The sequence below is a fragment of the Suillus discolor genome, assembly GCF_016758755.1.
Source record: "Suillus discolor strain FC423 chromosome Unknown F5147scaffold_5, whole genome shotgun sequence".
Lineage (NCBI taxonomy): Eukaryota > Fungi > Basidiomycota > Agaricomycetes > Boletales > Suillaceae > Suillus > Suillus discolor.
Window position 1 is genome coordinate 1024638 of NW_024541252.1, and position 23600 is coordinate 1048237.

The 23600-nt window shown below is 48.5% G+C and overlaps 8 protein-coding genes and 1 non-coding gene across 9 annotated transcripts; 4 read left to right on the forward strand and 5 right to left on the reverse strand.

The window, feature by feature from the left end:
• Positions 1-623: 623 nt before the first annotated feature.
• Positions 624-1857, forward strand: F5147DRAFT_307948 (uncharacterized protein). The gene is made up of 3 exons (XM_041429143.1): positions 624-826; positions 882-992; positions 1049-1857. Exons 1-3 carry the CDS (start codon positions 783-785, stop codon positions 1737-1739), a joined length of 846 nt encoding a protein of 281 aa, XP_041298205.1. The 5' UTR covers positions 624-782; the 3' UTR covers positions 1740-1857.
• Positions 1858-3643: 1786 nt separating this feature from the next.
• On the reverse strand, positions 3644-4026 carry F5147DRAFT_672269 (uncharacterized protein; the record flags this gene model as incomplete). The annotated part of the gene is made up of 3 exons (XM_041435664.1): positions 3644-3666; positions 3720-3821; positions 3913-4026. Coding segments are annotated over 2 exons (216 nt in total), but the record flags the coding sequence as incomplete, so codon positions are not given.
• Positions 4027-4808: 782 nt separating this feature from the next.
• On the reverse strand, positions 4809-5965 carry F5147DRAFT_308034 (uncharacterized protein). The gene is made up of 7 exons (XM_041429144.1): positions 5814-5965; positions 5727-5754; positions 5634-5669; positions 5492-5569; positions 5353-5405; positions 4973-5280; positions 4809-4918 (listed from the first exon to the last, which is right to left on the reverse strand). Exons 1-6 carry the CDS (start codon positions 5853-5855, stop codon positions 5002-5004), a joined length of 516 nt encoding a protein of 171 aa, XP_041298207.1. The 5' UTR covers positions 5856-5965; the 3' UTR covers positions 4809-4918; positions 4973-5001.
• A 341-nt stretch (positions 5966-6306) lies between these two features.
• F5147DRAFT_672281 (PCI domain-containing protein) lies at positions 6307-8260 on the reverse strand. The gene is made up of 5 exons (XM_041435665.1): positions 7977-8260; positions 7580-7928; positions 7115-7527; positions 6684-7060; positions 6307-6623 (listed from the first exon to the last, which is right to left on the reverse strand). The coding sequence occupies exons 1-5, from the start codon at positions 8212-8214 to the stop codon at positions 6489-6491; spliced, it is 1512 nt and encodes a 503-aa protein (XP_041298208.1). The 5' UTR covers positions 8215-8260; the 3' UTR covers positions 6307-6488.
• A 68-nt stretch (positions 8261-8328) lies between these two features.
• Positions 8329-8400, forward strand: F5147DRAFT_t24. Its single transcript has one exon. It is a non-coding gene; the product is annotated as a tRNA-Cys (tRNA).
• Positions 8401-8463: 63 nt separating this feature from the next.
• F5147DRAFT_672283 (Oligosaccharyltransferase subunit Ribophorin II-domain-containing protein) lies at positions 8464-9739 on the forward strand. Its single transcript, XM_041435666.1, has 4 exons — positions 8464-8628; positions 8678-8879; positions 8936-9214; positions 9270-9739. Exons 1-4 carry the CDS (start codon positions 8510-8512, stop codon positions 9486-9488), a joined length of 819 nt encoding a protein of 272 aa, XP_041298209.1. The 5' UTR covers positions 8464-8509; the 3' UTR covers positions 9489-9739.
• Positions 9740-11813: 2074 nt separating this feature from the next.
• F5147DRAFT_308140 (uncharacterized protein) lies at positions 11814-13166 on the reverse strand. Its single transcript, XM_041429145.1, has 4 exons — positions 12655-13166; positions 12504-12593; positions 12374-12444; positions 11814-12320 (listed from the first exon to the last, which is right to left on the reverse strand). The coding sequence occupies exons 1-4, from the start codon at positions 12970-12972 to the stop codon at positions 12068-12070; spliced, it is 732 nt and encodes a 243-aa protein (XP_041298210.1). The 5' UTR covers positions 12973-13166; the 3' UTR covers positions 11814-12067.
• A 1727-nt stretch (positions 13167-14893) lies between these two features.
• On the forward strand, positions 14894-16166 carry F5147DRAFT_308160 (uncharacterized protein). Its single transcript, XM_041429146.1, has 5 exons — positions 14894-15334; positions 15396-15485; positions 15545-15615; positions 15669-15735; positions 15788-16166. Exons 1-5 carry the CDS (start codon positions 15017-15019, stop codon positions 15851-15853), a joined length of 612 nt encoding a protein of 203 aa, XP_041298211.1. The 5' UTR covers positions 14894-15016; the 3' UTR covers positions 15854-16166.
• Positions 16167-18238: 2072 nt separating this feature from the next.
• F5147DRAFT_672308 (uncharacterized protein) lies at positions 18239-20154 on the reverse strand. The gene is made up of 5 exons (XM_041435667.1): positions 19956-20154; positions 19778-19891; positions 19591-19724; positions 18624-19540; positions 18239-18567 (listed from the first exon to the last, which is right to left on the reverse strand). The coding sequence occupies exons 1-5, from the start codon at positions 20092-20094 to the stop codon at positions 18450-18452; spliced, it is 1422 nt and encodes a 473-aa protein (XP_041298212.1). The 5' UTR covers positions 20095-20154; the 3' UTR covers positions 18239-18449.
• Between the last annotated feature and the right edge of the window lie 3446 nt (positions 20155-23600).

A 23600-nucleotide genomic window follows, 5' to 3' on the forward strand; every position in this document is an offset into this window, starting at 1 on the left:
TGAGGACAGGCCCTACTAGCTGCCGCGGGAGCGAGATATCACAATAAGACCCCATTGACACTCGGCACCCTCATCATTTGTAACATGCCAGCTCTACATTTCGTCGAGGATTAGCAATTTGGTTGGAGGTAGACGCCATGATAAATTGGAGGGAGGCACCGGGGGCAGACTTGTGAGGCCAGCGGTCGTGACACTTTGTATCATCTGAGAAGAGGTGGTATAAAGAGACATTAGCATATTTGGCGAAAGGTTGAAAACATGCCTTTGTCGGCGCCTGCCACGCTGAGCAAGGGTGTTAGTGTCCTAAAATGGAAGTTGTCGTCTACCGACAAACTCACCAGCACCTGCCTAATAAGGTTATATCAACATTTCTCGAGCCTACATACGGAAAGTCATCATGGATATTACATTTGACCGACCAAGGATACGGCAATTACAGTCACGTCCTAGTACCAATCTACTATGTGTTAGGGCATACATCACGTCAGGTGAGATATTACAGCACATCATGGCAGGCGTAACTGATGAAATAGTAAGAGCAACGTCAGTTCTGGCGTCTCTTATATATATGATAGTGGCGGCTCATGCCAGTGGCTGGCTCATCAATCACTTGATGGCCTTATCAGAGCTTCTTTGTTCATATATGGACCTGTTGGCCAGCAAAGGTTGCTAAAGAGTTGACCGTTATCGCAAACTTCTGCCGCCCTAGCCTCATAAAAGGTGTCCCTGTGTATGATCTCAGTGTGCTCTCATCACCTACCGTCCTTGAAAGTTTGACTAGCATGTCGTACCCCAACCCAGAAGATCGCAAGCATAACCCACAACGGTATCTATTAGTTTCTACCCCACACCATTATGTAATATCTCATCCAAGTTATCAGGAAATCCGACGAAACTACAACTACTCCCAAGGTTCGCAGATCCAAGGATGCGAAAGATTCAGAAGACGAACGACCCAAGGATTATGCAGACAGCTCCTCAAACCATGAGAGGTACAAATTTTCCCGCTTCACTCTGGCTTGTAATGCAGAGATTGATCGCTCATTAGGTTCACGAGTCGTGGAAGGCAGGATGAGCATCTGAGACGAATGCCGCAGGCACAGATGCAACCCAACACCTGGTCAAATCCTCCTCCTCAACATCAAGGCTCCAGTATGCAAGCACCTCGTCAAGCAAATCCTTCATACTATTCTCCTGCACAATACGCTCCTGCACAACATGCTCCCGCTCAACGTCCCCCTGCCCTGCTCAGCACGCTCCTGTACAACATGCTCCCGCTCAACATCCCCCTACTCAGCACGCTCCTGTACAACATGCCCCCACTCAACGTCCCCCTGCTTATTACGCTCCTGCACAACATGCCTCCGCGCAACATTCCCCCGCACAGTACGCTCCTGCGCAACATGCCCCTGCGCAACATGCCTCCGCACAACGTCCCCCTGTTCAGTATGCTCCCGCACAACATGCTCCTGCGCAACATGCCTCCGCACAACGTCCCCCTGTTCAGTATGCTCCCGCACAACATGCTCCCTCGCAACGTCCCCCCGCACACTATGCCCCCGCACAGTACCCAACCGCACAGTACCCCACACCTCAGTTTCCTCCCGCACATTACCCATCTCAGTTTCCTCCCGCACAATACCCACCAGGCCCTCCAGGGCGAAGGTGATGGATGGTTTAGGCGTCAGGTATTCATCATTCGCAGTGTGACTGCTACGACTCTCATACGTCAGGTGTAACAATGTATTCCGGTTATCTCAAATATGTACAACGAAAGAAAGGTGACGACACGTTGATTACGACTAGTATTCGAAACTTCATGTGTTCCTTGAGAAAATTCACTTCACATTACTTCAATTTAACACTGCAGTGTTTGTCTTCCAGAACTTGTAGTGGTGTGCAACAGCCTTCCAACATTTACTCGAACAATATCGAGACCAGATCCTAACTTCTGAGAACGTCCACGTGCTAGAAGTTGATGCTTGTCGAAGCTCGAGAACGTTTATGCCAGCCTGATTAGAGTTGCCGGCGCACAGCCCTGAGTAAAATTACCATATACTTACTAATTAAAGTACTATCTGCATAGGTTTTCGTTTTCGAGCGCGAAGACTCGGCACTGCCCGCTCACTTCACACCGCGGGCTTTGAATTTGTATGCGCCTCTTCTTGTTCTGGAGTCTAGACCCTTAGGGAAAACTTCGACGTACGCACCATGTACACGTCCAGTCGATGAAGGAACATACAAAACAGTGTCGAAGGTTTCTGTCATGTTACGGTATCAAGGCACTTACCCCAGACTGATCTACAGCAAGTACAGCCGCAATGCGTCAGTTGATACACAGGAATTTATAACTGAACTTTCGCGCTATAGTAGACAAAGAGCGACTTCTACGCCATTCTGCAAATACCAGGTTGTTCTTCCTGTGTCAGATACCGCCTCTTCACCATATAATAACAGGCTGTTATCTGAGTTCGATCATCAATAACAAATGACTTCCTTCCAAATCACAGAAGATCTTCTCGCTCAGGAGAAAGCTTGGTAGGATGATCCACCTCCTTGTATGAATTATCAATCAAATCATTCATTGTTTCCAGGCTACCAACTGATGTAGATGTCGACTCAGAGTCTAATGACTCCGATCTCTCATCAGAGGAAGAATTTAGTCCAGCTGAATCAGAGGAATCGATCCAGGGTCCTTCAACTGGGTTTGTTCATCTAAATCGAAGCGGGGCCCAGGATCTCACACTGTCATTTAGTTTTTCCGAGCGCGGACCAGCCAACAAGGATTGTGATGTCGCACCAAAGAAAGACAAGAAAGACAAGAACACCGTTCCACCGATCGCCCCGTACGTTCAAATATTATAAGCAATCCGGTCTCATGATAACAAATGGTTACTCAAGGCCTCGTAAGACCCCCCGACCACCTCCCAAAAACAAGCCCAACCCAGACAATTACCCAACCGGCCAGACAAAGCAGGCAAAGTCTAAGTGACTTGTGCCCTACCGCGGCTGTACAGTTATATACCATTCTCGTTCGTATTTGAGGGTTCTGTCATGACAATTCTCATGTAGATGTGCAATGTTCCCGGCCACTGTGCCATATGCTTTTCTCTCACAATCATGATACGCATATCTGTCATAATGTCCGAGTCAATATGGTATGGTACGCACATGTCCAGTCAATCAAGGGACATACATAACACAGTGTCGAGGTTTCTGTCGTGTCACGGTATCAAGGCACTTACACCAGACTGATTTACAGCAAGTACGGCAATGAGTCAGTCGATACACAGGACCTTTATAACTGACCAATGAACGTTCGCGTTGTAGTAGACAAAGAGCGATTTCTACGCCATGCTGCAAATACCAGTGTTGTTCTTCCTGTGTTAGATATCGTATCTTCGCCTTATAACAGGCTAAAATTCGAACTACTCGATCATAAATACCAAATGGCCTCCTACCAAATCACAGAAGATCTTCTCGCTGAGGAGAAAGGGTAAGATGACCCACCTCCTAGTATTAACCATCAATGAAATCATTCATTGTTTCCAGGCTACCAACCAATGCAGATGTCGACTCAGAGTCTGATGACTCCGACGATCTCTCGTCAGAGGAAGAATTTGATCCAGCTGAATCAGAGGAGTCGATCCAGGGTCCTTCAACTGGGTTCGTTCATCTAAATAAACATTTTCAAAAGCGGGGCCCAGGATCTCACACTATCATTTAGTTTTACCGAGCGCGGACCAGCCGACCCCAGAAGCGCATCGAAGAAAGATAAGAAAGACAAGAACACTCTTCCGCAGATCGCCCCGTACGTTCAACTATTATAAGCAATCCGGTCTCATGATACTAACAAGTGGTTACTCAAGGCCTCGGAAGACTACCCAACCACCTCCGGAAAAGAAGCCCAACCCAGCCAATTACCCAGCCGGCCAGGCAAAGCCCAAGTGATTTGTGCCCAATCGTAGAGATATATACCATTTCCAATATACCATTTTCGTTCCATGAAAGATCAGTATCTGAGGGTTCTGTCATGATATAGATATGCGATGTTCCCGGCGCCCCATGCCATATGTTAACCCTATGTTTTTCTCTCACAATATTCATGATACACATGTCAGCCATAATGTCAATGTATTATGCAGTGCCAACACTCGTTCTTTAGACAGTTGCTTCTCAACGAGAACTCGAGGTTTGAGGACGTGGGCCTGCTAGTGCCGCATTCTACCAGTATGCCTGTTGTTAGGCAAAATTCGCACGGGCTCTTTAGCACAATCAACTATTTGTAGGCCTGCGGCAAGTTAAAGACTACCTTCAGATTCACTGAAGATCGACTTTCCTGCATGTTCCCGTCCTTTCGTTTGATAATCAGGGGTTCGAACCATAGATGGAACATGTATCTTGCGACTCAAAGTCCAGTATATGGAAACCTGCTACTGATATCTCGTGGAAGAGGGATCAAAAGAATCTAGGAATGAGTGATATCCGCCAAATAATTGACCGAGTCTTCCAGGCAAATTGACAATACACCCCCAATGTCGCCTGCGCCAGATAACACAAAGCTCTCCAAGGTTGTCATAATAAACATGAGCCCAAATCACCATAGTCCTGTAAGACCCATTTCATAGCAGAAAGTACACACCTAAATGTAAATTTCCTTCGCTTAAAGACCGGACAACGTGCGGATTTTTCCAGCTCTGAACGTGCGATGTGCTTTTGATGATAGAATCATGCATGTAGATAGAAGGTCTAGTTATCCGAACTCCACAGCATAGGCATGCTTCTCCTTGTGATAAGACATGTTTGAACTTTGCATACAACAGCCTTTGAGGATCACTTGATGCGAAGAGGTCCTGGTAGAAAAAACAAGAACGAGGCAGAGCAAATACGATAAATCTGGCTCGGTTAAAATAAAGATCTGGCAACGAGGCAGTTAATTCATTGGCAAGACTCCTGTCACTATGTCTCCAACCTTTGAAATAATAACCCTGAACAAGCATGCTACCTTTTCCGAGTTAAAGGTATCCATGATCGAGGCTCATCGGATCCTGACAATGCCTCAGCCCAAGGATCCCGTGTTTGTGTTTTTGGTCGTTGATCAGATTCTGGTGGTTCTAGTCTTTCATCCCTAGACACGTTTCGAGACTGCGTCTCAACTGCAGAATGGTGGCTGGGTGCCTCGAGTCGCTCCCTATTGGCTCTTTCTGCCTCATACCTCGCTTCTAGAATAGCTGCGTTTAACTTGACCCGTTGCTGACGTGCTAGATCCGTTTGTAGTTCCTGCCATGACAATATATATCAAAATTCACGTAAAACATTAGCAAAGTATCAGGTTAAATTAGCGTGTCCTACCTCAATACCCGGCGGATCGGGCCTGGTGTGCGTCAGCCATGCTGACCATTGCACTGCACATAATAAACACGATAAGAATGAATAAAAAAGTAGGAAAAATCAGAAACAAGAACGTAACGATTAAAATGGAGGTACAAACCTGGTAAGCGTTTGCCACTAGCAACGTACGCCCACATGTCCTCGTTTTTCCTGTACTTCACTGTTCGTTTGGAACGTCCTTCGTACACATAAAAAGTCAGACCATAAGTGGGGACTTGAAAGAGGTTCCGGCACAGTCGTACCGTTGTTCGTATTTGGATACTCAAAATACTTGTTGCCTGAATTATCGGATCAAGAGACACAGGACAAGGCTTTGTGTCGCGCCCGGAACGTACCTTCCATGTCCCTTCCAACGAAATATGTCTACAGGAAACCGTTAGTAACAGAACGTGAATCGGGTTATGGTCTGGTCTATCACATACTGGCTTCAATATTCGCTGCCACAAACGCCTCACAATTGACATGGTACCACGGTAAGACAGCTGCGAGAAAAGAGCACTGAAAATTTAAAACAGCTACTGCCTCTCGAGGCACAGACAACGCCTCACCAGTTTTTTTGCCGAACGGAACAAGGTGACTCGAGTCGTCCGCTGTAAAACTCCGAGCACCGCGCACTAATGGCGGATGCGGATATATCCGCAGTCCGGCGGCAAAAAACGGCCAGGTGGCGGACTTTGAAATTACTTAGGCACATGAAACCTTGCCTGGCCAAATATACGTAGATGTAAAATTATATGCACGGCTAATCTTATTCCTTATTGGCACGTACAGTGCACCCTGCCGAGCGAGTAGTGAGCAGGAGATATGGGTCGTCGGTGCTGCAGTTGAACACTGAGGCCTCGAGGTGTCGTCTTACGGTCTGAAATGTCTTTTATTTTCAATGTCCGATGTGCCGCCGTTCTTGCCGTGGTGCGCGCCGGACTTTTTTTGCGCCGAAGGAGCGGTTTCAGGGATGTTCTCGAATATTGCCGTGGAGCTGGAGTGCGACTTATATCTAGGAAATACTTGCTAGCAAGCCGCTCCAACATTACTAGGACGAGCTCCAAGGCGAGTCATTGAAGCGCATTGCATTACTTCTACAAGGGGAATGAAATTCTCTAGTAATCTCCAAGACCCTCATCGTCATCCAAGTCTCCCTCTTGTATTTCCTTTGCGAGCTCTTTCTCGCGCTCCCGCGCATCCTGCGCAGCAGCAAGCTCCTTACGGTGTGCATTAAGAGGGTAACGCATAGCCTGCAAGATCCAAGTATGAGATATGCCCGACGTGAAAGTTTCCAACAGAAAAAACTTTACCTTGACACTCTCGTTATGCAAATCCAAGCAATATCCGATTCGTCTGCCAAACATATCGCTTGCCTCAGGGCCGTAGCCATCCTTCTGACTTCCGCATTCCATCCATCCTTTCTCATGGACGATTCTGCCTTCAATCACACCGTCCCGAATAGCCTTACCAACAATATACTCTGCGTCTTCCTCGGAATCGAGATGGAGTTTCAAGCAGATGTCACGCAACGAAATCCTCGAGTATGATAGAGAGAGCCTGCGAATACCTGTCTTGATAACATTTTGCCGGAGCCGGACAATCAGGGTATAAGTTTTGTCGGCCTCGAATTGTGCAGCATGTTTATTCAAAGTTGTCTGGAACTCCGATAAGGAGCCTGTCCGAACAGCTAGGGGAACGCGTCAGCAATTGCATTGCTTTGGACAGCAGTGAATTTTCCTACCCTTCACGATGTCAAAGTAAGCACTCAAGGCTTTTTCTAATACCGGATGCCGGAAAAGACCCCGGTCCGGAATGTCACCCATTAAAAGTTCAACGATCACAAAAAGTTTGTGCACGACCTGGTAGAACCCTGGCGCAGTCTTTGCAGCAGGGGCGCGACGAATAGCTTGTTGCAGGTTCGTGTGTGCCGCAGTATAATTTAGTTGCACCGCTTTGATGCGCCCAAGACAATAGTGGTAACGGGCATACTGCGGGTTGCTCGCTGAGGCGGGGAAAGTAGTCTTGGACACTAGCTTGTCAGCCTGGTCGTAAAGATTGTAGTGGAGATAACCCCGAAGTAAGCGATTAATCAGCGAGGCTTGCGTGTCATCATCGTGACGAAGAGACGCAGTGCGTTGCGCAGCGAGGAACATTCTGGAAAACGACAAGTCAAGACCATGCTAAATTTACATGGACCTGAACTCACGGGCGGGCATCTGCCAACTCTCCACCGAGCTCATATGATCGCTCCACGGCAAACCATATCTTGGCAGCTATTGGGTCCATACTTCTACGGTTCATGGACTGCATTTTGTCGACAGTCTCGTGAGAAAGCTCCATGGACTTGGAGTATGTGTCTTTGGACGTGTGGAGATGATGAATGATGAGCAGACGGAAATAAATCTCAGCTTCTGGTACAGGATCAGAAGTTGGCTTCGACGATGGAGGCAAAGATGGGGCAGCATTTGTCCCTGATGTTGTATCTACTTCCATCGACTGTTCCACGGGAGGAGCAGGAGGAAGCCATGATAGTAGAGAATTCTTGACAGCAGAGTCTGCGCAAAGTTGAGCATACGAATAGAAAGTGTGAATGCATCACACACCTTTGGGATAATTCTCCTCGATAGCATCGCGTAGAACCTTGTCATTTATGCGCTTTCGCAGCGCAGTTAGTGAACGTAAGACGCGATGAGTGAGCCGGGTTTCGATGTCATTGATAGCACGGTCGATGAGCGCAATGTTAGCTTTAATCTCCTGCGTCGGTGTCGGTGGTTCTGGCTTCCTTTCATCTTTCTTCTCGTCCTTCTTGTCGGTAGCCTTCACAATCTCGACGTCAGGCATGATGCAAAGGATAGTTAATGACGCGGTGACGCGTCCTGTGTTGATGGGGGTCAGTATTATTATGTAAGTCTTGGAGACGGTAATAAATTGTTCAGGTGGGCAATGTGCGGTATCGACTCTATAGCTCAGTGGTAGAGCACACGATTGCAGATCGTGCGGTCCCGTGTTCGAACCACGGTGGGGTCTTTTTTGCTCTTCAGGAATAAATTGTTATTATTATTTTTGTAGAACTTTAGCTGAGCTTGAAGACTTAACACGTCATCCAAACTGGGACTGCAACATCTTCACTAAAACCATGGTATGGCAATTCTCTTGGCTGCTTCTTGCAGCAACTGTCCAAGCGGCCTCTTTGTCCCTTCAGTCCCCTCGTTTCACAATTAGCACGCCAGATGCGACCCAGCTGCGCTCGGACACGTATGCACTAATCACATTCCTGCTGTAGTATAACTCATATGCCATACAGCCTGTCCCTGACCGAAAAACCAGAGCCTTTGACTCTTGGCCCAACTGACACTCTTAAGCTCACGTTCCAGATAACGGAAAGTGATGAGGGCAAGGGTGTTCAGCCGCACCAAACCTTCCTCCGATTCTATGACAAGGCATCGGGCGAGGAGGGCATCCAGCCTGTTCGTGTGACCCCAGGAGGAAAGGCTAAATTTGAGCTGGTGCGTTGCATCACTTTTGCTGCTGCAAAACGTGTTAGATTTAATCGCCATGTTAGAACATGGTGCGCCCACCTGCGTCCATCCCGCCAACTACGCACAACCCCCTTGAGGTCTCGCTTATTCTGGGCTCCTTCGTGCACGCACCTGCACAATACGACCTTTTTGAGCTCTACCTACCTGCCTCCCGAACTCCTGAACACCCGGATGAAGCCTCGTTCCATGTCCTCCCCGCCATCAAGCATACCTTCCGCCCTGAACAAAAGTCACCTCCTCAGTTTGTCTCTGCCGTATTTGCAGCGACTGTACTGTCGCCTTGGCTCGTGTTGATCGGACTGGTACGTTTTTTTTTGCATTAAATCAATCCTCAGCTGACGAACTTTGTTATCAAAGTGGAGTAAAATTGGCGTCAAGGTCCCAAACCTCTTTTCACTCAGTATCATACCCTTCACTGCCCTCCTGGGCGCCTTTGAAGTGCTACTTGTCTGGTATTGGGTAGATCTCAAGCTTGGTCAGGTGCTTCTGTACGGAGGTATCCTTGCCATTCCAACCGTGTTCGCTGGTAAGCAAGCTCTGTATGCGACTGGAGAGTGGAGAGCCGGTCGGAAGTAAACGTTGCATACTTGTGACTTTGTACCGTCTTAATCACAGCGTCCTTGGTACCTATCGTGGCTTTCCCCTATGGACAGACAACACACTTAGCATTATGAGGACATGTAGGCAAGTGCAGCTTGCCTTTTCCATCAAGGAGACTATCGCCCTCTATGCCCCTTGCCTTAAATAAAATTTGGTATCAATATGTTTGACGCCTGCTGGCGTTAAACACCGTTGCTGATCAGATTGCAGATGTACATACAAACATGCACGTGCGTTCACATTCCCAATTTCACAGGTTAGCAGGTAGGGTCGTCCTGCAGCTAATGCAAGATATGAGGGCTTGAGTGACCAGGTAAACTTCGCTCATGGCATTTTCGGTGTGAGTAGCATCATTTCTTTCCAGGTTGTTTCTAAACACCGGCGGCAGTTATCAAGCTCTCTGACCCGCACTGTTCTGTATTTGACCTCCGGCGAATGGATCACAGGAAAATCATATTCTGCATCGCTTACAGTACACTGTACACACCCACAAGACATTGTATTTGTTGATTCCACGAACTTGGGATGCGTTACCCTGAACACCAGCCTACCGTGACACCGCACTGCGTGCTTCTGAGATCTGGCTATCTTTCAGGTAGTGTTCCTTTCCTTTCTCCGGAATACCCAAGCGAAATAAAGGTCACAGTTTTTCTTCACCACCAAACAACAAATATTGGACGGATGTCGTCCCATTTTGGTATTGGACTTGTCTTGAGCAGTGCGGGTAGTCCCTTCCTGAAACGATCATTCTAATAGGTCCGTACAGCATTCATGAAGAACGAGTTTGATTTCTTGACGATGATCAACAAGTGCGTGACAGAAAAGTCCTTACAAGAGCAACTAAGAATACAATCTACGAGAAATCTTTCGGGGATCTTTTATTGCACTTTGCAACGTGTGTGTTTTCATCTCTATTTTGCGCTTAGTACGTGTTCTGATAAAGAGTATCGCCGCCAACATACCCGGACCCTTCATTTGCGTTACAATGTTTTCCCGATACTAGTATGCACAGCAATACTGAATTGCGGGAGTGTCATTGGTACCATTGCAGACTCTGGTGTCCACTGTATACAATTGAGCGCACGTTTCCCCACACGGCGTTCTCCAAATGCATGGGGTGTAAGTGGTCTCGGGGCTGGGCATGGCTCGTGCACAAAGAGGACCACCAGCCGTCAATGCCAGGATAATAATCGTCAACAGACTCATCTAGACCGCATCAGTGTTATCGTATATTGTTGGTGAGGTGAAACTTACCGTAGATATTTCAAACCAGTGTGGGTTTTTTTGGTTGGTTGTTCGTCAGTTATGTGCTCACGCGCTTTATAGGTGCTGCTGGTTAAAGCATTAACCTGTAGTTTGAAAACAGTAATCAAATATAGGCAGGTTAAGATCTGTGTCATGAGAATCACTTCACATTGACCACGATACTTGCACATTCTAGATCTAGTTACGCTGACCTGTGAAGTTCAATACAACGGCTGCCACATCGCGCCAGGTGATTGGATATCTCTATCTCTCTCCAACTTCTTGTCTTTTGTAATATTGAAGTCTAGTGATAAACTTTGTTCCTGTTCGCCCGTCCCTTTCATCCGTCCCCCCTGCCACCTAGAACTATGCGGAGACCCGGACTCGCACAACATCATGGAGATTGAAGGGGCTTTCAACTGGTCTTCTTGTTACTAATCTTCGTTGATATTACATGTGATATTGTAAACCAAAGGCATTGAGATATAATATGGCCTCTTTGACACAAGAGATGCACGGTTGTTTGTACATGATGAATCCCAAAGCCTTCGACTTCCTTTTTAGCAACAAAAAGTCCGGTTCAGCGAATAGTATCTCCGACAGCGTTAGATCTCAGTCGCAAGCGTTGTACCTTCCGATCATCCACCGTCCGCTATGTCTCCGTCGTCCCTCTCACGTTTTGATGCACGCCCGCGCCTGCCTGCCGACGTCCTTGCAAACTCGTGGCGCATGTCAGTACTTGGTTGGAGGAGAGAACGGCAGTAGAAGACAGGAAGGAACAAGAATTGGGGGAGCTAGTTGAGGCGGACAGACTAACCATATAATTCAAAACAGAGCCAGAGGACGTCCACGTGGATGACCTCGCCGAGAATATTAATGTCAAGATACATCCTCTTTTCAATCGACACTGCTACGCGTAAGACAACATTCGCGGAGCGCGATATACCAGGATCAGGATTCAGGAAGCAAAAATTATAGTGGATTGCGGGCGAGTATCCCCATTCTCATGTTATCGATCACATGCGGTGTCGCTTATTGATTTATGCAGCGTCCAGAGCATCTGGAGATCTCTGAGCTAGCGCACGCCCCGTCCCGTTAATGCCCACTATACCGCACTCGAATTATCAGAAGCACGGCACGCACGAATATCGAAGACATGCGCGTTGCTGGTTGAGAATTACTCGCGCTCACGGAACCAACCACACGCGTGCTATGTGCCGCGGCAGACAACAATGCATAATTCTTGTACAGAAGACACGAAAAACAGGGGACTGCGGCCCATTCACCGCGACAGTTGAATGTCACGTTCGTCAACAAGCACGCAGACTAACACATTCGCGAGACAGCCAACTTGAAACGAAATCCTTCAGGCGCACGCTCATTCGTTCACAGGAGTCCACAGCTGCCTGCTGATGGGATTCCCCTGCTGGCTCTTGAGGGTGACCTGCAACGAGCGTCAGGAACAGTATGGTACCGCGGTCAATGGGCCACGTCACCGATGCATCATCTTCAAGCTCCAAAGTATAATATCTGCCGTCCTTGGTCGCGTCGGGGACTTGGAGTCTGCACCTCATCGTCAGTCGACAGGCCTGGTCTGAATCACGCATGATACGCACGCGATCTTGCCCTCTACGGAGACCAATTTCCACCAGTGCTCAGTGTCGCTCATGATGACTTGCATGCTCGACTGCAAATTTGTGCAAAGCGGTGAGATTGGCATCGGAATCGCTTCTCGCAGACACCTACGTTCCAGGACAAGTAATTTCCAGTATCCTTGTTCTGGACCGACCACAGATTCGCGTTCGCTGTTCTGTCGTATTTGTACTTCGCGATCCACTATTGATGACGTCACTCGTCAGCGTTGGAGTCGGAAATGCATCTCTGGACGTCTACTGACCCTCTGATTGTCGGTATGGTTGATGCCCTGACCTTGGACCTTGACGTGCACGCCGTCTTTGGCCGTCGCCAACACGAGGTCAGTGTCGTGGACGTTTACAAGGACACCGGTGATAGCCATGATGAATGAGATTTGTTGGTTGGGAGGCAAGAAAGAGAATATGAGAAGTGAGTTGGTCTTCAAACCTGCGATCGCAACATCATTTATATGCGGACTCCTCAGGGCGCAGACTCGGCCACGGGCCACGGCATTCTGCTGTCCCGGGCACCATGCGCGCTCTTGAATCGTGCGAGCAGCTCTATGCTGGTGCCAAACCATGGTGCGATGGTGAAACTTTCATCGCAAAAGGAGCTATCAATCATTCCTCGTTTCCTCCTGTCAAGAATGTTTGTCAATTAATTTACCTCATCCCAACACTTTTACTTTCATTGCCGGAGTCGAGCATCATTTCTGGCACTTCATCATTGATTTCCCGGCGGTGACTACATATGATGCCCTGGCACTTACATGCTCGCTTGCCAGGAATGTTCTTTGACGGCGTTACGACGAGCGTTTTCCTACTAGATCAGTAGCGACTCCCACGGCGGTGAATTGCAAATGGCCTTACAAACATTTCTTGATTTCGCTTGCTAGGAATGTTTGTCGATCGTGGGGCAGGGCCATTCCTTGATTTCTCGGCACTGGCTATTATTCTTGCTTGCGGTGAATGTTTGCCAATCGCAACACATTGTCTGTACTTTTCGAATTGGCGTGCGCAACTGTCTCGGCATTGACCACAGTGCTTCCATTGCGAGAGAAGTTCACTAATATTGCTCGTTTGCGGGAAATGTTTGCCAATCGCAAGTACATGGTCCACACTTTCAAGAGATCAGTTGAATTTTTCTATCAATGGGAGGTACAACACTAGTGTCAGGTGTCATTGGTTGTATGGTTGAGTTCTTCTTGCCATGCCCCAACAACCTGCCTGGAAGCCCCGCCTTGACAAGCTCAGCGCCCCTCGTTTTGTGAACCGCAGTCTGCGTCTATTTTGTATCCCACCACGAGATGAATGGCTCTCCCTATACTATTTTGAAAATTGCGAGCATTCAGGCCTCAGGTTGATTAATATCGTTTACCTTGGATAACCTTTTGGTGTATTTTTCTAGCGCAGCAGTATAGCGGGGAGTAATACAAGAGGCTCAGGTCAGACCGCAGTATCATTGTATGGGTAAAGAACATAACTGCTTATTCACTGCATGATGAACATCGATTCAGAACACTGAAGATATTGTAGCTAATTTTTCTGACACGCTTTCATTCGTATTTCGCGCGCATGGAATTTGAATCCCTCTCAGCATTTGTATTATATCATATCATGTACTAATTTACACTTGTACAAGCAGTCCGTTCACCTTCGGACGTTTTCTACCGCGAATTACCATAAGAGACGGGCCTGTACACTATGTTCTCCCTTGTCTTTTCCTCTTCGTTCTCTGTTGCAAACAGCGCTTCGAGTGTCTCAGCGACATCACGCTCTCGAAAGTCCGGTCTGCATTTCGCACTAAGCCATTTGAAAGGAAGTCGACAGCATCGTTGATGCCGGAGACAATGATGCAGGAGCACTCGAATGATGGTAAGTGCAAGTGAAGCTCTTGGACGACCGTGACACACATTAGCAGAGATTACATAAATCGAATGGTCAAAGGGAGAGTAGAGGGACATAGACATCTAACTTAATGTAAGAATATCTGGAGCGCAATGGTGCTCAGTGGAGCCTCAAAGGGGCTCAAGTGGAGCGCGCACATAATCGTACTCGATCAATTTCATCATTAATGAAGTAAATTCAAACACTTGTATTGCATAGTGCATGTATATACAACTGTACACATAGATAGTAGAGAGAAAAGATAACTAATGCCATCTTTCTGCGTGTGCGAACGCCAAATTCGAAAAGTGCGGACAATGTGCTGCGATCAGTGGCAAACATTCACCGCAAGCGAGAATAATCACTTTGCAGTCAGTGCTGAGAAATCAAGGAATGGCCCTGCCCCGCGATCGACAAACATTCCTAGCAAGCGAAATCAAGAAATGTTTGTAAGGCCATTTGCAATTCACCGCCGTGGGAGTCGCTACTGATCTAGTAGGAAAACGCTCGTCGTAACGCCGTCAAAGAACATTCCTGACAAGCGAGCATGTAAGTGCCAGGGCATCATATGTAGTCACCGCCGGGAAATCAATGATGAAGTGCCAGAAATGATGCTCGACTCCGGCAATGAAAGTAAAAGTGTTGGGATGAGGTAAATTAATTGACAAACATTCTTGACAGGAGGAAACGAGAAATGATTGATAGCTCCTTTTGCGATGAAAGTTCCACCATCGCACTATGGTTTGGCACCAGCATAGAGCTGCTCGCACGATTCAAGAGCGCGCATGGTGCCCGGGACAGCAGAATGCCGTGGCCCGTGGCCGAGTCTGCGCCCTGAGGAGTCCGCATATAAATGATGTTGCGATCGCAGGTTTGAAGACCAACTCACTTCTCATATTCTCTTTCTTGCCTCCCAACCAACAAATCTCATTCATCATGGCTATCACCGGTGTCCTTGTAAACGTCCACGACACTGACCTCGTGTTGGCGACGGCCAAAGACGGCGTGCACGTCAAGGTCCAAGGTCAGGGCATCAACCATACCGACAATCAGAGGGTCAGTAGACGTCCAGAGATGCATTTCCGACTCCAACGCTGACGAGTGACGTCATCAATAGTGGATCGCGAAGTACAAATACGACAGAACAGCGGACGCGAATCTGTGGTCGGTCCAGAACAAGGATACTGGAAATTACTTGTCGTGGAACGTAGGTGTCTGCGAGAAGCGATTCCGATGCCAATCTCACCGCTTTGCACAAATTTGCAGTCGAGCATGCAAGTCATCATGAGCGACACTGAGCACTGGTGGAAATTGGTCTCCGTAGAGGGCAATATCGCGTGCGTATCATGCGTGATTCAGACCAGGCCTGTCGACTGACGATGAGGTGCAGACTCCAAGTCCCCCACGCGACCAAGGACGGCAGATATTATACTTTGGAGCTTGAAGATGATGCATCGGTGACGTGGCCCATTGACCGCGGTACCATACTGTTCCTGACGCTCGTTGCAGGTCACCCTCAAGAACCAGCAGGGGGATCCCATCAGCAGGCAGCTGTGGACTCCTGTGAACGAATGAGCGTGCGCCTGAAGGATTTCGTTTCAAGTTGGCTGTCTCGCGAATGTGTTAGTCTGCGTGCTTGTTGACGAACGTGACATTCAACTGTCGCGGTGAATGGGCCGCAGTCCCCTGTTTTTCGTGTCTTCTGTACAAGAATTATGCATTGTTGTCTGCCGCGGCACATAGCACGCGTGTGGTTGGTTCCGTGAGCGCGAGTAATTCTCAACCAGCAACGCGCATGTCTTCGATATTCGTGCGTGCCGTGCTTCTGATAATTCGAGTGCGGTATAGTGGGCATTAACAGGACGAGGCGTGCGCTAGCTCAGAGAAGGTATGGTACATCTCCAGATGCTCTGGACGCCGCATAAATCAATAAACGACCCCGCGTGCGATCGATAACATGAGAACGGGGACACTCGCCCGCAGTCCACCATGATACTTGCCTCCTGATCCGTGTATATCGCGTTCTGCGAGTATTATCATAGATGTCGATTGAGAAGAGGAGGGCGGCGAGGAATGGTGGCAGCACCGCGTCATGTATCTCGACATTAATATTCTCGACAGGGCCATGCACATGCGGACGTCTTCTGGCTCTATTTTAAATTATATGATCAGTCTGTCCGCCTCAGCTCGCTCCCCCAAATCTCCTTCCTTCCTTTGTCTTCTGTTGCTGTTCTCTCCTCCAAACACTGAGTACTGAGTACTGACGCACCGGGAGTTTTCAAGGACGTTGGCAGGCAGGCGCATGTGTGCACAGAAATGTAAGAGAGACGACGGAGACATAGCCGACGGTAGATATCGATGACCGGACAGGTTCAAGTTGCGACTGGGATCGGACGCGGCTGTCGCCGGTCGGAGACGATAAGCTTTTTTTAGCTAAAAAGGAAGTCGAAGACTTTAGGATTCAATATGCACAAACAACCGGGCATCACCTCCTCTGTGTGCGATGTTACATGTACAGTCGCATCAATGCATCAATACCGATATCATATGTGGTGTTTCTCTGATCAACGAAGATCAGAAGACCGGGTTCAAGCCTCCCTCAATCCCACGATGTTAAGCCACATCCGAGTCCGGGTCTCCACATAGTAGTTCTATGTGGCAGGGGAGGCAAATGAAAGGGACAAGCGAACAGGGACAAAGTTTACCATTCAATAAACTAAAATATGAGAATGCTGGGAGAGAAGGTTAGATGTAGAGATATACAATCACCCGGTGTGACTCAATATAGTGGCCGTTGCATCGAACTTCGAGTCAAGGCTCGGCGTGACTAGAGCATGTACATATTTCGTGATCAAGAGATTCCGCAGAGTGATTGACTTCGTATGACACGAGTCTTAGTCTGCCTACGTGTGATTTCTGTTTCCAAACTTACGGATTAACGCTTTAACCAGCATCTATAAAGCGCGTGAGCATGAACAATCAACCAAAAAAACACCGCACCTACTTGAACAATTCGTACCTCTGACCGTAAGGTTCCCCTCACCAACAGGATCCGACTTATGACACTGATGACGGTCTAGATGAATTTCTTGACAATCATCATTCTGGCATTTACGGCCGGAGGTCCTCTTCGCGCACGAGCCGTGCCCAGCCCCGAGACCACCGACGCCTTATGCAATTGGCAAACGTGTGGCACGTTAGATACGTGTGTGGGAATGAACACACAAATAGTGTCCGTCAGAGGTTGCGAGATTAACGGCGTTGAAACGATTCAGTATTGTTGTTGATACAAGTGTCGCCCGGGAAAGCACTGTAACGCACATGAAAGGTCCGGGCATGCTAGCGGTGGAACTATTTATCAGAGCGCAAAATAGAGATGAAAACAGTTCTGCTCATACGTGATGCTGCGATAAACCATCCCCCAAAGATTCTCGTAGATTGTTTACGGCGTAGCAGCCTCAGTCGCCCTTGTTGAGACATTCTGTCTCGCACTTGACGGTTGGGAAATAAAACTCGTTCTCCATATATAAACTAAGTCTATGGAACCAACAAGCACAAAATGTCTTGGATGTGTACGTACTATGGATAGTGCAGAATATGATTTCCCTTATGCGAAGGAATTCGTTCGCCAGAGGTCGATAACCGTTTGCGCTTGAAAGCAGTGATATATGGGGAATCGAAGTGAATCACGAAACAGTGTTGATCCAGAGTCGGAATACGAACACGCGCGTTCAGGCTGCCCCCCAGATCATTTATGCTGCATGGTCGCGAAGGAAATGAGTGTAGCATAACAGAAAAGGTAGGAAATGAGAACTCAAGGCGATCTGTGCTCCTATAGCCTTTGTCTCAGGCTTGTCTGAACCATTGCTAACGATGCCCGGGTGCGTTCGTCTTCCACATGTATTAGGAAGGCCCAAGCGTTAGTGCTTATCCCCCTAATACAGGCACAGCTCTCCACGATATGGTCAATAGTGTCAGATTATTAGTTACATCCGAGACAAGCCCAAGTTCCACTTGGTACCTATCGCTATATCTTACGCACGCACAAAAAATACAGTATGAAATCCGCTTATTTAGCACACCATGATTGGGCATGGTACACAACTGCAGCCTCCGAGAATGTACAGTGATAGCAAGTTGAAGTTCTTGATCTGCAAATTTGAAAGTAGGTCTATGTCTTGAATATCCGTAAAAGTCGGGCTTCTGTGACGATCCGAGTGCGACAGAGCGGACACTCGCGAGATGAGGCGAGTACTAAATCAGAGCAGGCACGACACATAGCTAGATGTCTGTTGGCATGAGTTAGTGAAAGGCCATGTGCGCAAACACAATATGTAGCACTTACCCGCAATCCACGATTGCAATATTTGCCTCCTGGTCCTGGCATATCACACACAAACCTGAACGTTCTGCAGGCGTCGTCCTAGGTAGTGGTGGTGATGGAGAGGTGGAAGGCGGCGGAGGATGTTGCTGCGATTCGTCATGTGTCTCGACATTCTCAGCAGAACCGTGCGTATGGGCGTCTTCTGACTCTGCTGGCTCTGTCTCCACGATTGGCCTTTCTGCCTCATCTCTCTCTCTCTCTTCTTGTTCTTGCCTCTCTCGCCTTTCCCTCTCTTCTTGTTCTCTCTCCTCTCTCTCCATGATATCTCTTTCCTCCGCTGCTGTTCTCTCCTCCTCCAACCAGGCACTGACGCGCGCCACGAGTTGCTCTTTCTCAAGGAGATCGGCAGGTAGACGCACACGTGCCTCGTATAGTATCTGCTTTAGCGTGTGAATGGACAATCGCGAGAGTGACGAGTAGGACATCGCCAGGAGAGCAGAGAGTGGGGGCGGGGGCTGCGGCGTGGATGGCTGAGGCGGTGAGCGAGGTGCGGTTGGTGGGCGCGTAGGAGGCGGGCTGGCAGTAGACGCTGGAGAAGGGCGTGGAGTGGAGTGGGGCGCCGATCGGGGCGGCGTTTGTGGCTGCGAAGCTGTTCTGAATCGTGGCTGTGGTTGAGGGGAAGAAGGCTGGGGCGGAGGCGGCGTAGGGGGTGTCTGGCGCTGTCTTGTGGTGTTAGAGGTATACGTTCTGTATGGTGCTGGCTCAGGGTCAAGGTCAGGACGGGGGAAGTCGGGTGGTGGTGGTGTAAACGTTTGTTGGTGAGTTGGGGGTGGAGGACGGGTGCTAAAGAGTCCGCGAGGGCGCGAGGAACGATGTTTGGGGACACCATGGGCACGATAGTGAGATTCATTTGAGGGCGGGAGGGTGCCTGTTGGTGTCTAGGAGAAGTGAGCGATAAAATGATGGACCAGAATGGAGCGGAAAGCACCTTTACAGCGATTATGGCATCCACGAGGTCATTCTTATCGATAGGGCCTTTGACGGGGATATCATATGCGTTGACATAGCGGCGAAGGTCGGAGAGCGGCAGGGATTTGAGCTGGTTTCTACTAGAAGCTGTTACTGAGTACAAGACATCAGATTGGGACGTTGGTACTAGAAAGTATGGGACGCACTGTTGAGAAACTCAATACAGAATGCACAAACGTGAACTTGGTCATAGCCAGATGCTGCGCCATGGCGGGGCATGAGCGCCTGGTAGTCTGCGCAGCTTGAACAATATAAGTAACCTGCTCGAAGCCGCCAATCGAATCAATCCAGTCACTGATGTAGTTCGCAGATGTGACAACTGACCACAATGATTACAGCGGGTTGAGCGTGTAAATATGATGATAAATTCCTTGTTGCATTTCCTACAGGCGTTCTGCGCACGACTTGTGGAAGGCGCTGGTGGAGGACCGCTGAGCAGAGGGAGCCCGTTCAAGTTGGACATGCACAACAATAGAAATTCGAGAGGTGAAGATGATGATAGTCACTGGCAAGTCCTTGGACACCGCCGTGAGACTCCTTAGACTACTGCTTGTTCTGGTATATTCTCGAGAACAGCCTCGGTCGCTGTATCACGCGGTCTCGCCTCTTATGTTGTTTATCACTGTTCACGACGGCGGCTGAGCGCAAACCAGCTATACCAGTCCGCAGCAACAAAAATAAAGATATTGTCGGTTCATTCATGCGGTTGCCAATAATATCCACTGGCGCTCCTGTCCACTTCTGCGTCTCTGATGGTTGACTGCAGCACGCCAACTTTTATGCATAACCAGGATACAATATTGATGGTATGACCTGCAGACTCTAGATCTACTCCATCCAGGACTGGGACCGATGATCCTTTAAGTTAAGCTTAACGACGAGTTGAACTCCATCTAGTTAGTCGGAAGTCACGTGATAGGCTTGCGTTGGTCTGATAAGATGGCTTCTATATTACATTTGTAGGAGTTGATTGTACGTATGTAGCCATTATTTGAACCATTTAGATCGTTTTGATATCGTTTCCCAACTGACCGTCCACCATGTCAGACCCGTGCATGCAACACTATCTCAACAACTTTCGAGTGGTACCTGCTCGATCTGCTCCTCAACCAAGCCATATATCAGCACCAAACTCATCTACGCCTGTTTCGTCCGCCCCTGCAGCACCGATCTTCCAGCAGACAACGATCACGCCCGACATCTCACTGCAGCATCTCCATGCAGATGTAAAGGCAATCCTCCAGTCCGTGGAAGCCTCTCTTGAGGAGCAGAAAAAGATTTTAAAGGACTTGAATGACCTGAGCACGACCGTCAACGTTTTGGAAGGTGTACTTTGTGGTAATGTAGGTCCCGGTCGCGGTAAGAAGAAGAAGAGGAAGAAGAAGAAGGAGGAAATTATGGATTTGGATGCACTACAATCCAAGGGGGGTATAGTCCGTCGGTTAGCGACAATGGATGGCGCGATCAACCATTTACTTGCTAGGTTGGACACAGCTTCCCGTGCGTTTTATGAGTTTTGTTTCAAATTCGCGTTCTGATTAATACAGATGAACCTCTTACTGCCACCGCGCCGCCACAAGGTCTGTTGAAAGTTCGGCCCTGGTTTCCTTTCGTGCAGCACTCTTCTGAAACCCTCACCCCCGCTGTTTATCGTATGTATCTCCCTTTTTAATTCTCATCTCATACTGAGACCATAAATCTCATCTTTGTCTCTTCATCATCATTGACTGCTCCACGAATTTTAATTTCGACTGGATTCTTGTACACATACCCGCAGCTAACAACTCGTATCGTGCTTTAGGTAAGTTTTCCTTCTAAATCATTTCAAAAGACCTTTCTCTTTGCGGCTAGCCCTGACAAGTATCCATGGACAGACATAGAATCTTCCATCTTCCTTTTTTTTATTCATTTATCTGGTCCCCATCTAATTCAACGAACTAATTTACCTACCCAACAGCATTTACTTGCTCGCCAAAATATAACCACAGTGTTCAGCGCAATTCCAGCTCACCCGAGAGTACAGAGTCTCAAGCTTCTCTGGACTCTACAATATCCCCTAGTGTTTTTAACCATGTTCCGTATCCTGCAATAGCCGACGTCTCCTCTCGCTCAGCGGCCCCTGCTACCTTGCACACCAGAGTCCCCATAAATGGGCCTGATCTTTCCTCACCGCTACCAACCCCATCTCCTGAAACCCCGCTCGAGGAAAGTTTCAGCAGGGCGAATGACTCAAACTCCAGGTCTTGGACGGCCCCACAACCGAGACGGGATACTACATCACTCCGCGCCTTCCCAAACTCATTATTAAACCCCATTTCTCCCTCGTTTACTAATCCAATTCACAAACCTACACGCACCTCCACTCTATCTGCATCGCGTTCACTTGACTACAAATCCAACCCTGCTCCATCAAATTTCACCCATACAGTGACCTTACCTTCCACCTCGTCAACTTCAGGCTCGTCTGCTTATAATGTGTCATCCCCTGTCTCTAGAATCGCCACTATCGCTCCTGCTTCACCCTCATCGTCACTTTCATCTTCTGTCCGCACTGCCAACATGCACCTCGCGAGCCCACCCACAACTCCCACCTCTACACTCGCACAAGCGCACGCAACTACATTATATCACATCCTACCGCAGGTTTACCAGGATGTCGGGGGAGATGTGGATTGTGAGGGACCATGTATGGAATGTAAAATGCGACACTATGAACATGATGGGCGTCGCAGCCAGAGTATGGACTCCCAGGAGCGGAGCGTTGAGGAGGAAACCCGAGATCAAAGTACGATTCCTGGTTCATCGCGTATTTGCTTGAATACGTCTTCAGGCGGGATTGGTACCCCATCCTCATTGTTTTCAGAGGCATCTCTGCCTGCACCTGAGGCACGGCCTGAAGTACCAGCAATCCCGCCATCTACAATCGAGACGCAGAGCGAGTTGGATCGCCGATCACGGTCGTTTGAAGTCAATGCGGAGGCATCTCCACACGTGCTTGAGGCGCAACTTGAAGGGTTAGGAATAGAGCCAGAAATCCCACTGCTTGCATCAGAGGCGGATCCTGAAGAGTTGAGAGGAGAGCGAAAAGCTACTGCGTCGGCTTCCAGAGAAAGCTCAAGAAGTCCATCACACGCAATCGACTTGGATGCGCTGCAGAGACTCATACATGGGCACACACTTCCACCACGGTATCGTTTGGGTATGGCTAGGACGGACAAGGATGGAGAGCCTCGCGGTTCAAAACGTATGTGGACGGATGAGTATGGGGAAGTAAACGGGGACTTCGGTGGCCCAAGTCTTGAGGAGAGTTTGTGGCTTGGCCACACACCTGATGCTGGTAGATCGGGTGAGTCAGGACTTGATAGCCTGAATGAACCTGGGCATGACGATTTTGAAGAGTGTGAGAGAGAGCAGAGCTTGCAGATAGAGAACGAGGGTGGAGGGCTCGAAGGATTCTTTGAATCCTTCAAGTCAACAGAAAAACGTTCTGATATGTTGCTTACGCCAAGTGACGCACACAAGCCAGCAGACACGCGACACGCTTTCCCACAAGAGTACCATTCAGAACAATTTGCAGACTCAGAAGACAGCATAGAGCCTGAACCTGTTCACTCTGAACTACGCCAACCAAGTCCCTTAGATCCGATGTGCCTCAATCCTTATTACCTGGACCAACATGAGGATCTCCATGCTGAAGACTCCCGCGAACAAACACCTGCAGATTCTCTCGAGAGAGATGAAGAGGCTGTCGTCGCAGCGCTCACTGCTGCATCTCCTTCAGCAGAGAGTAGATCCCCGCCTTTGCCGTCCTCCGCAGAGGATTTATCTGTATGTTTGCCTTTACAGCCAGAATCGGAGGTGTCGTGTCCAAGAGTCCAGGACCAAGGAGATGGCCCTCCTTCACAGGAACCAATGGAGATTCTTGATGATGGGGATGACATTTTCACGACGTTTATTGATTTCACAAAC

Excerpts from the sequence above, each read along its gene's own strand:
- F5147DRAFT_307948 (XM_041429143.1), top strand. The coding sequence starts at position 783 with ATGTCGTACCCCAACCCAGAAGATCGCAAGCATAACCCACAACG. Across the intron at positions 827-881 it reads CGCAAGCATAACCCACAACG|GAAATCCGACGAAACTACAA; the intron begins GTATCTATTAGT and ends CCAAGTTATCAG. Across the intron at positions 993-1,048 it reads AGCTCCTCAAACCATGAGAG|GTTCACGAGTCGTGGAAGGC; the intron begins GTACAAATTTTC and ends ATCGCTCATTAG.
- F5147DRAFT_308034 (XM_041429144.1), bottom strand. The coding sequence starts at position 5,855 with ATGTCAATTGTGAGGCGTTTGTGGCAGCGAATATTGAAGCCA. Across the intron at positions 5,755-5,813 it reads GGCAGCGAATATTGAAGCCA|ACATATTTCGTTGGAAGGGA; the intron begins GTATGTGATAGA and ends GGTTTCCTGTAG. Across the intron at positions 5,570-5,633 it reads GTATCCAAATACGAACAACG|GACGTTCCAAACGAACAGTG; the intron begins GTACGACTGTGC and ends ATGTGTACGAAG.
- F5147DRAFT_672281 (XM_041435665.1), bottom strand. The coding sequence starts at position 8,214 with ATGCCTGACGTCGAGATTGTGAAGGCTACCGACAAGAAGGACGAGAAG. Across the intron at positions 7,528-7,579 it reads GAGTTGGCAGATGCCCGCCC|AATGTTCCTCGCTGCGCAAC; the intron begins GTGAGTTCAGGT and ends GTCGTTTTCCAG. Across the intron at positions 7,061-7,114 it reads TTACTTTGACATCGTGAAGG|CTGTTCGGACAGGCTCCTTA; the intron begins GTAGGAAAATTC and ends GCGTTCCCCTAG.
- F5147DRAFT_672283 (XM_041435666.1), top strand. The coding sequence starts at position 8,510 with ATGGTATGGCAATTCTCTTGGCTGCTTCTTGCAGCAACTGTCCAAGCG. Across the intron at positions 8,880-8,935 it reads GAAAGGCTAAATTTGAGCTG|AACATGGTGCGCCCACCTGC; the intron begins GTGCGTTGCATC and ends TCGCCATGTTAG. Across the intron at positions 9,215-9,269 it reads GGCTCGTGTTGATCGGACTG|TGGAGTAAAATTGGCGTCAA; the intron begins GTACGTTTTTTT and ends TTGTTATCAAAG.
- F5147DRAFT_308140 (XM_041429145.1), bottom strand. The coding sequence starts at position 12,972 with ATGGTTTGGCACCAGCATAGAGCTGCTCGCACGATTCAAGAGCGCGCA. Across the intron at positions 12,594-12,654 it reads ACCATACCGACAATCAGAGG|TGGATCGCGAAGTACAAATA; the intron begins GTCAGTAGACGT and ends CGTCATCAATAG. Across the intron at positions 12,445-12,503 it reads GAAATTACTTGTCCTGGAAC|TCGAGCATGCAAGTCATCAT; the intron begins GTAGGTGTCTGC and ends ACAAATTTGCAG.
- F5147DRAFT_308160 (XM_041429146.1), top strand. The coding sequence starts at position 15,017 with ATGGTTTGGCACCAGCATAGAGCTGCTCGCACGATTCAAGAGCGCGCA. Across the intron at positions 15,486-15,544 it reads GAAATTACTTGTCGTGGAAC|TCGAGCATGCAAGTCATCAT; the intron begins GTAGGTGTCTGC and ends ACAAATTTGCAG. Across the intron at positions 15,736-15,787 it reads AGCTTGAAGATGATGCATCG|GTCACCCTCAAGAACCAGCA; the intron begins GTGACGTGGCCC and ends CGCTCGTTGCAG.
- F5147DRAFT_672308 (XM_041435667.1), bottom strand. The coding sequence starts at position 20,094 with ATGTCCAACTTGAACGGGCTCCCTCTGCTCAGCGGTCCTCCACCAGCG. Across the intron at positions 19,725-19,777 it reads CTGTATTGAGTTTCTCAACA|TAACAGCTTCTAGTAGAAAC; the intron begins GTGCGTCCCATA and ends TCTTGTACTCAG. Across the intron at positions 18,568-18,623 it reads ATTGCAATCGTGGATTGCGG|ACATCTAGCTATGTGTCGTG; the intron begins GTAAGTGCTACA and ends TCATGCCAACAG.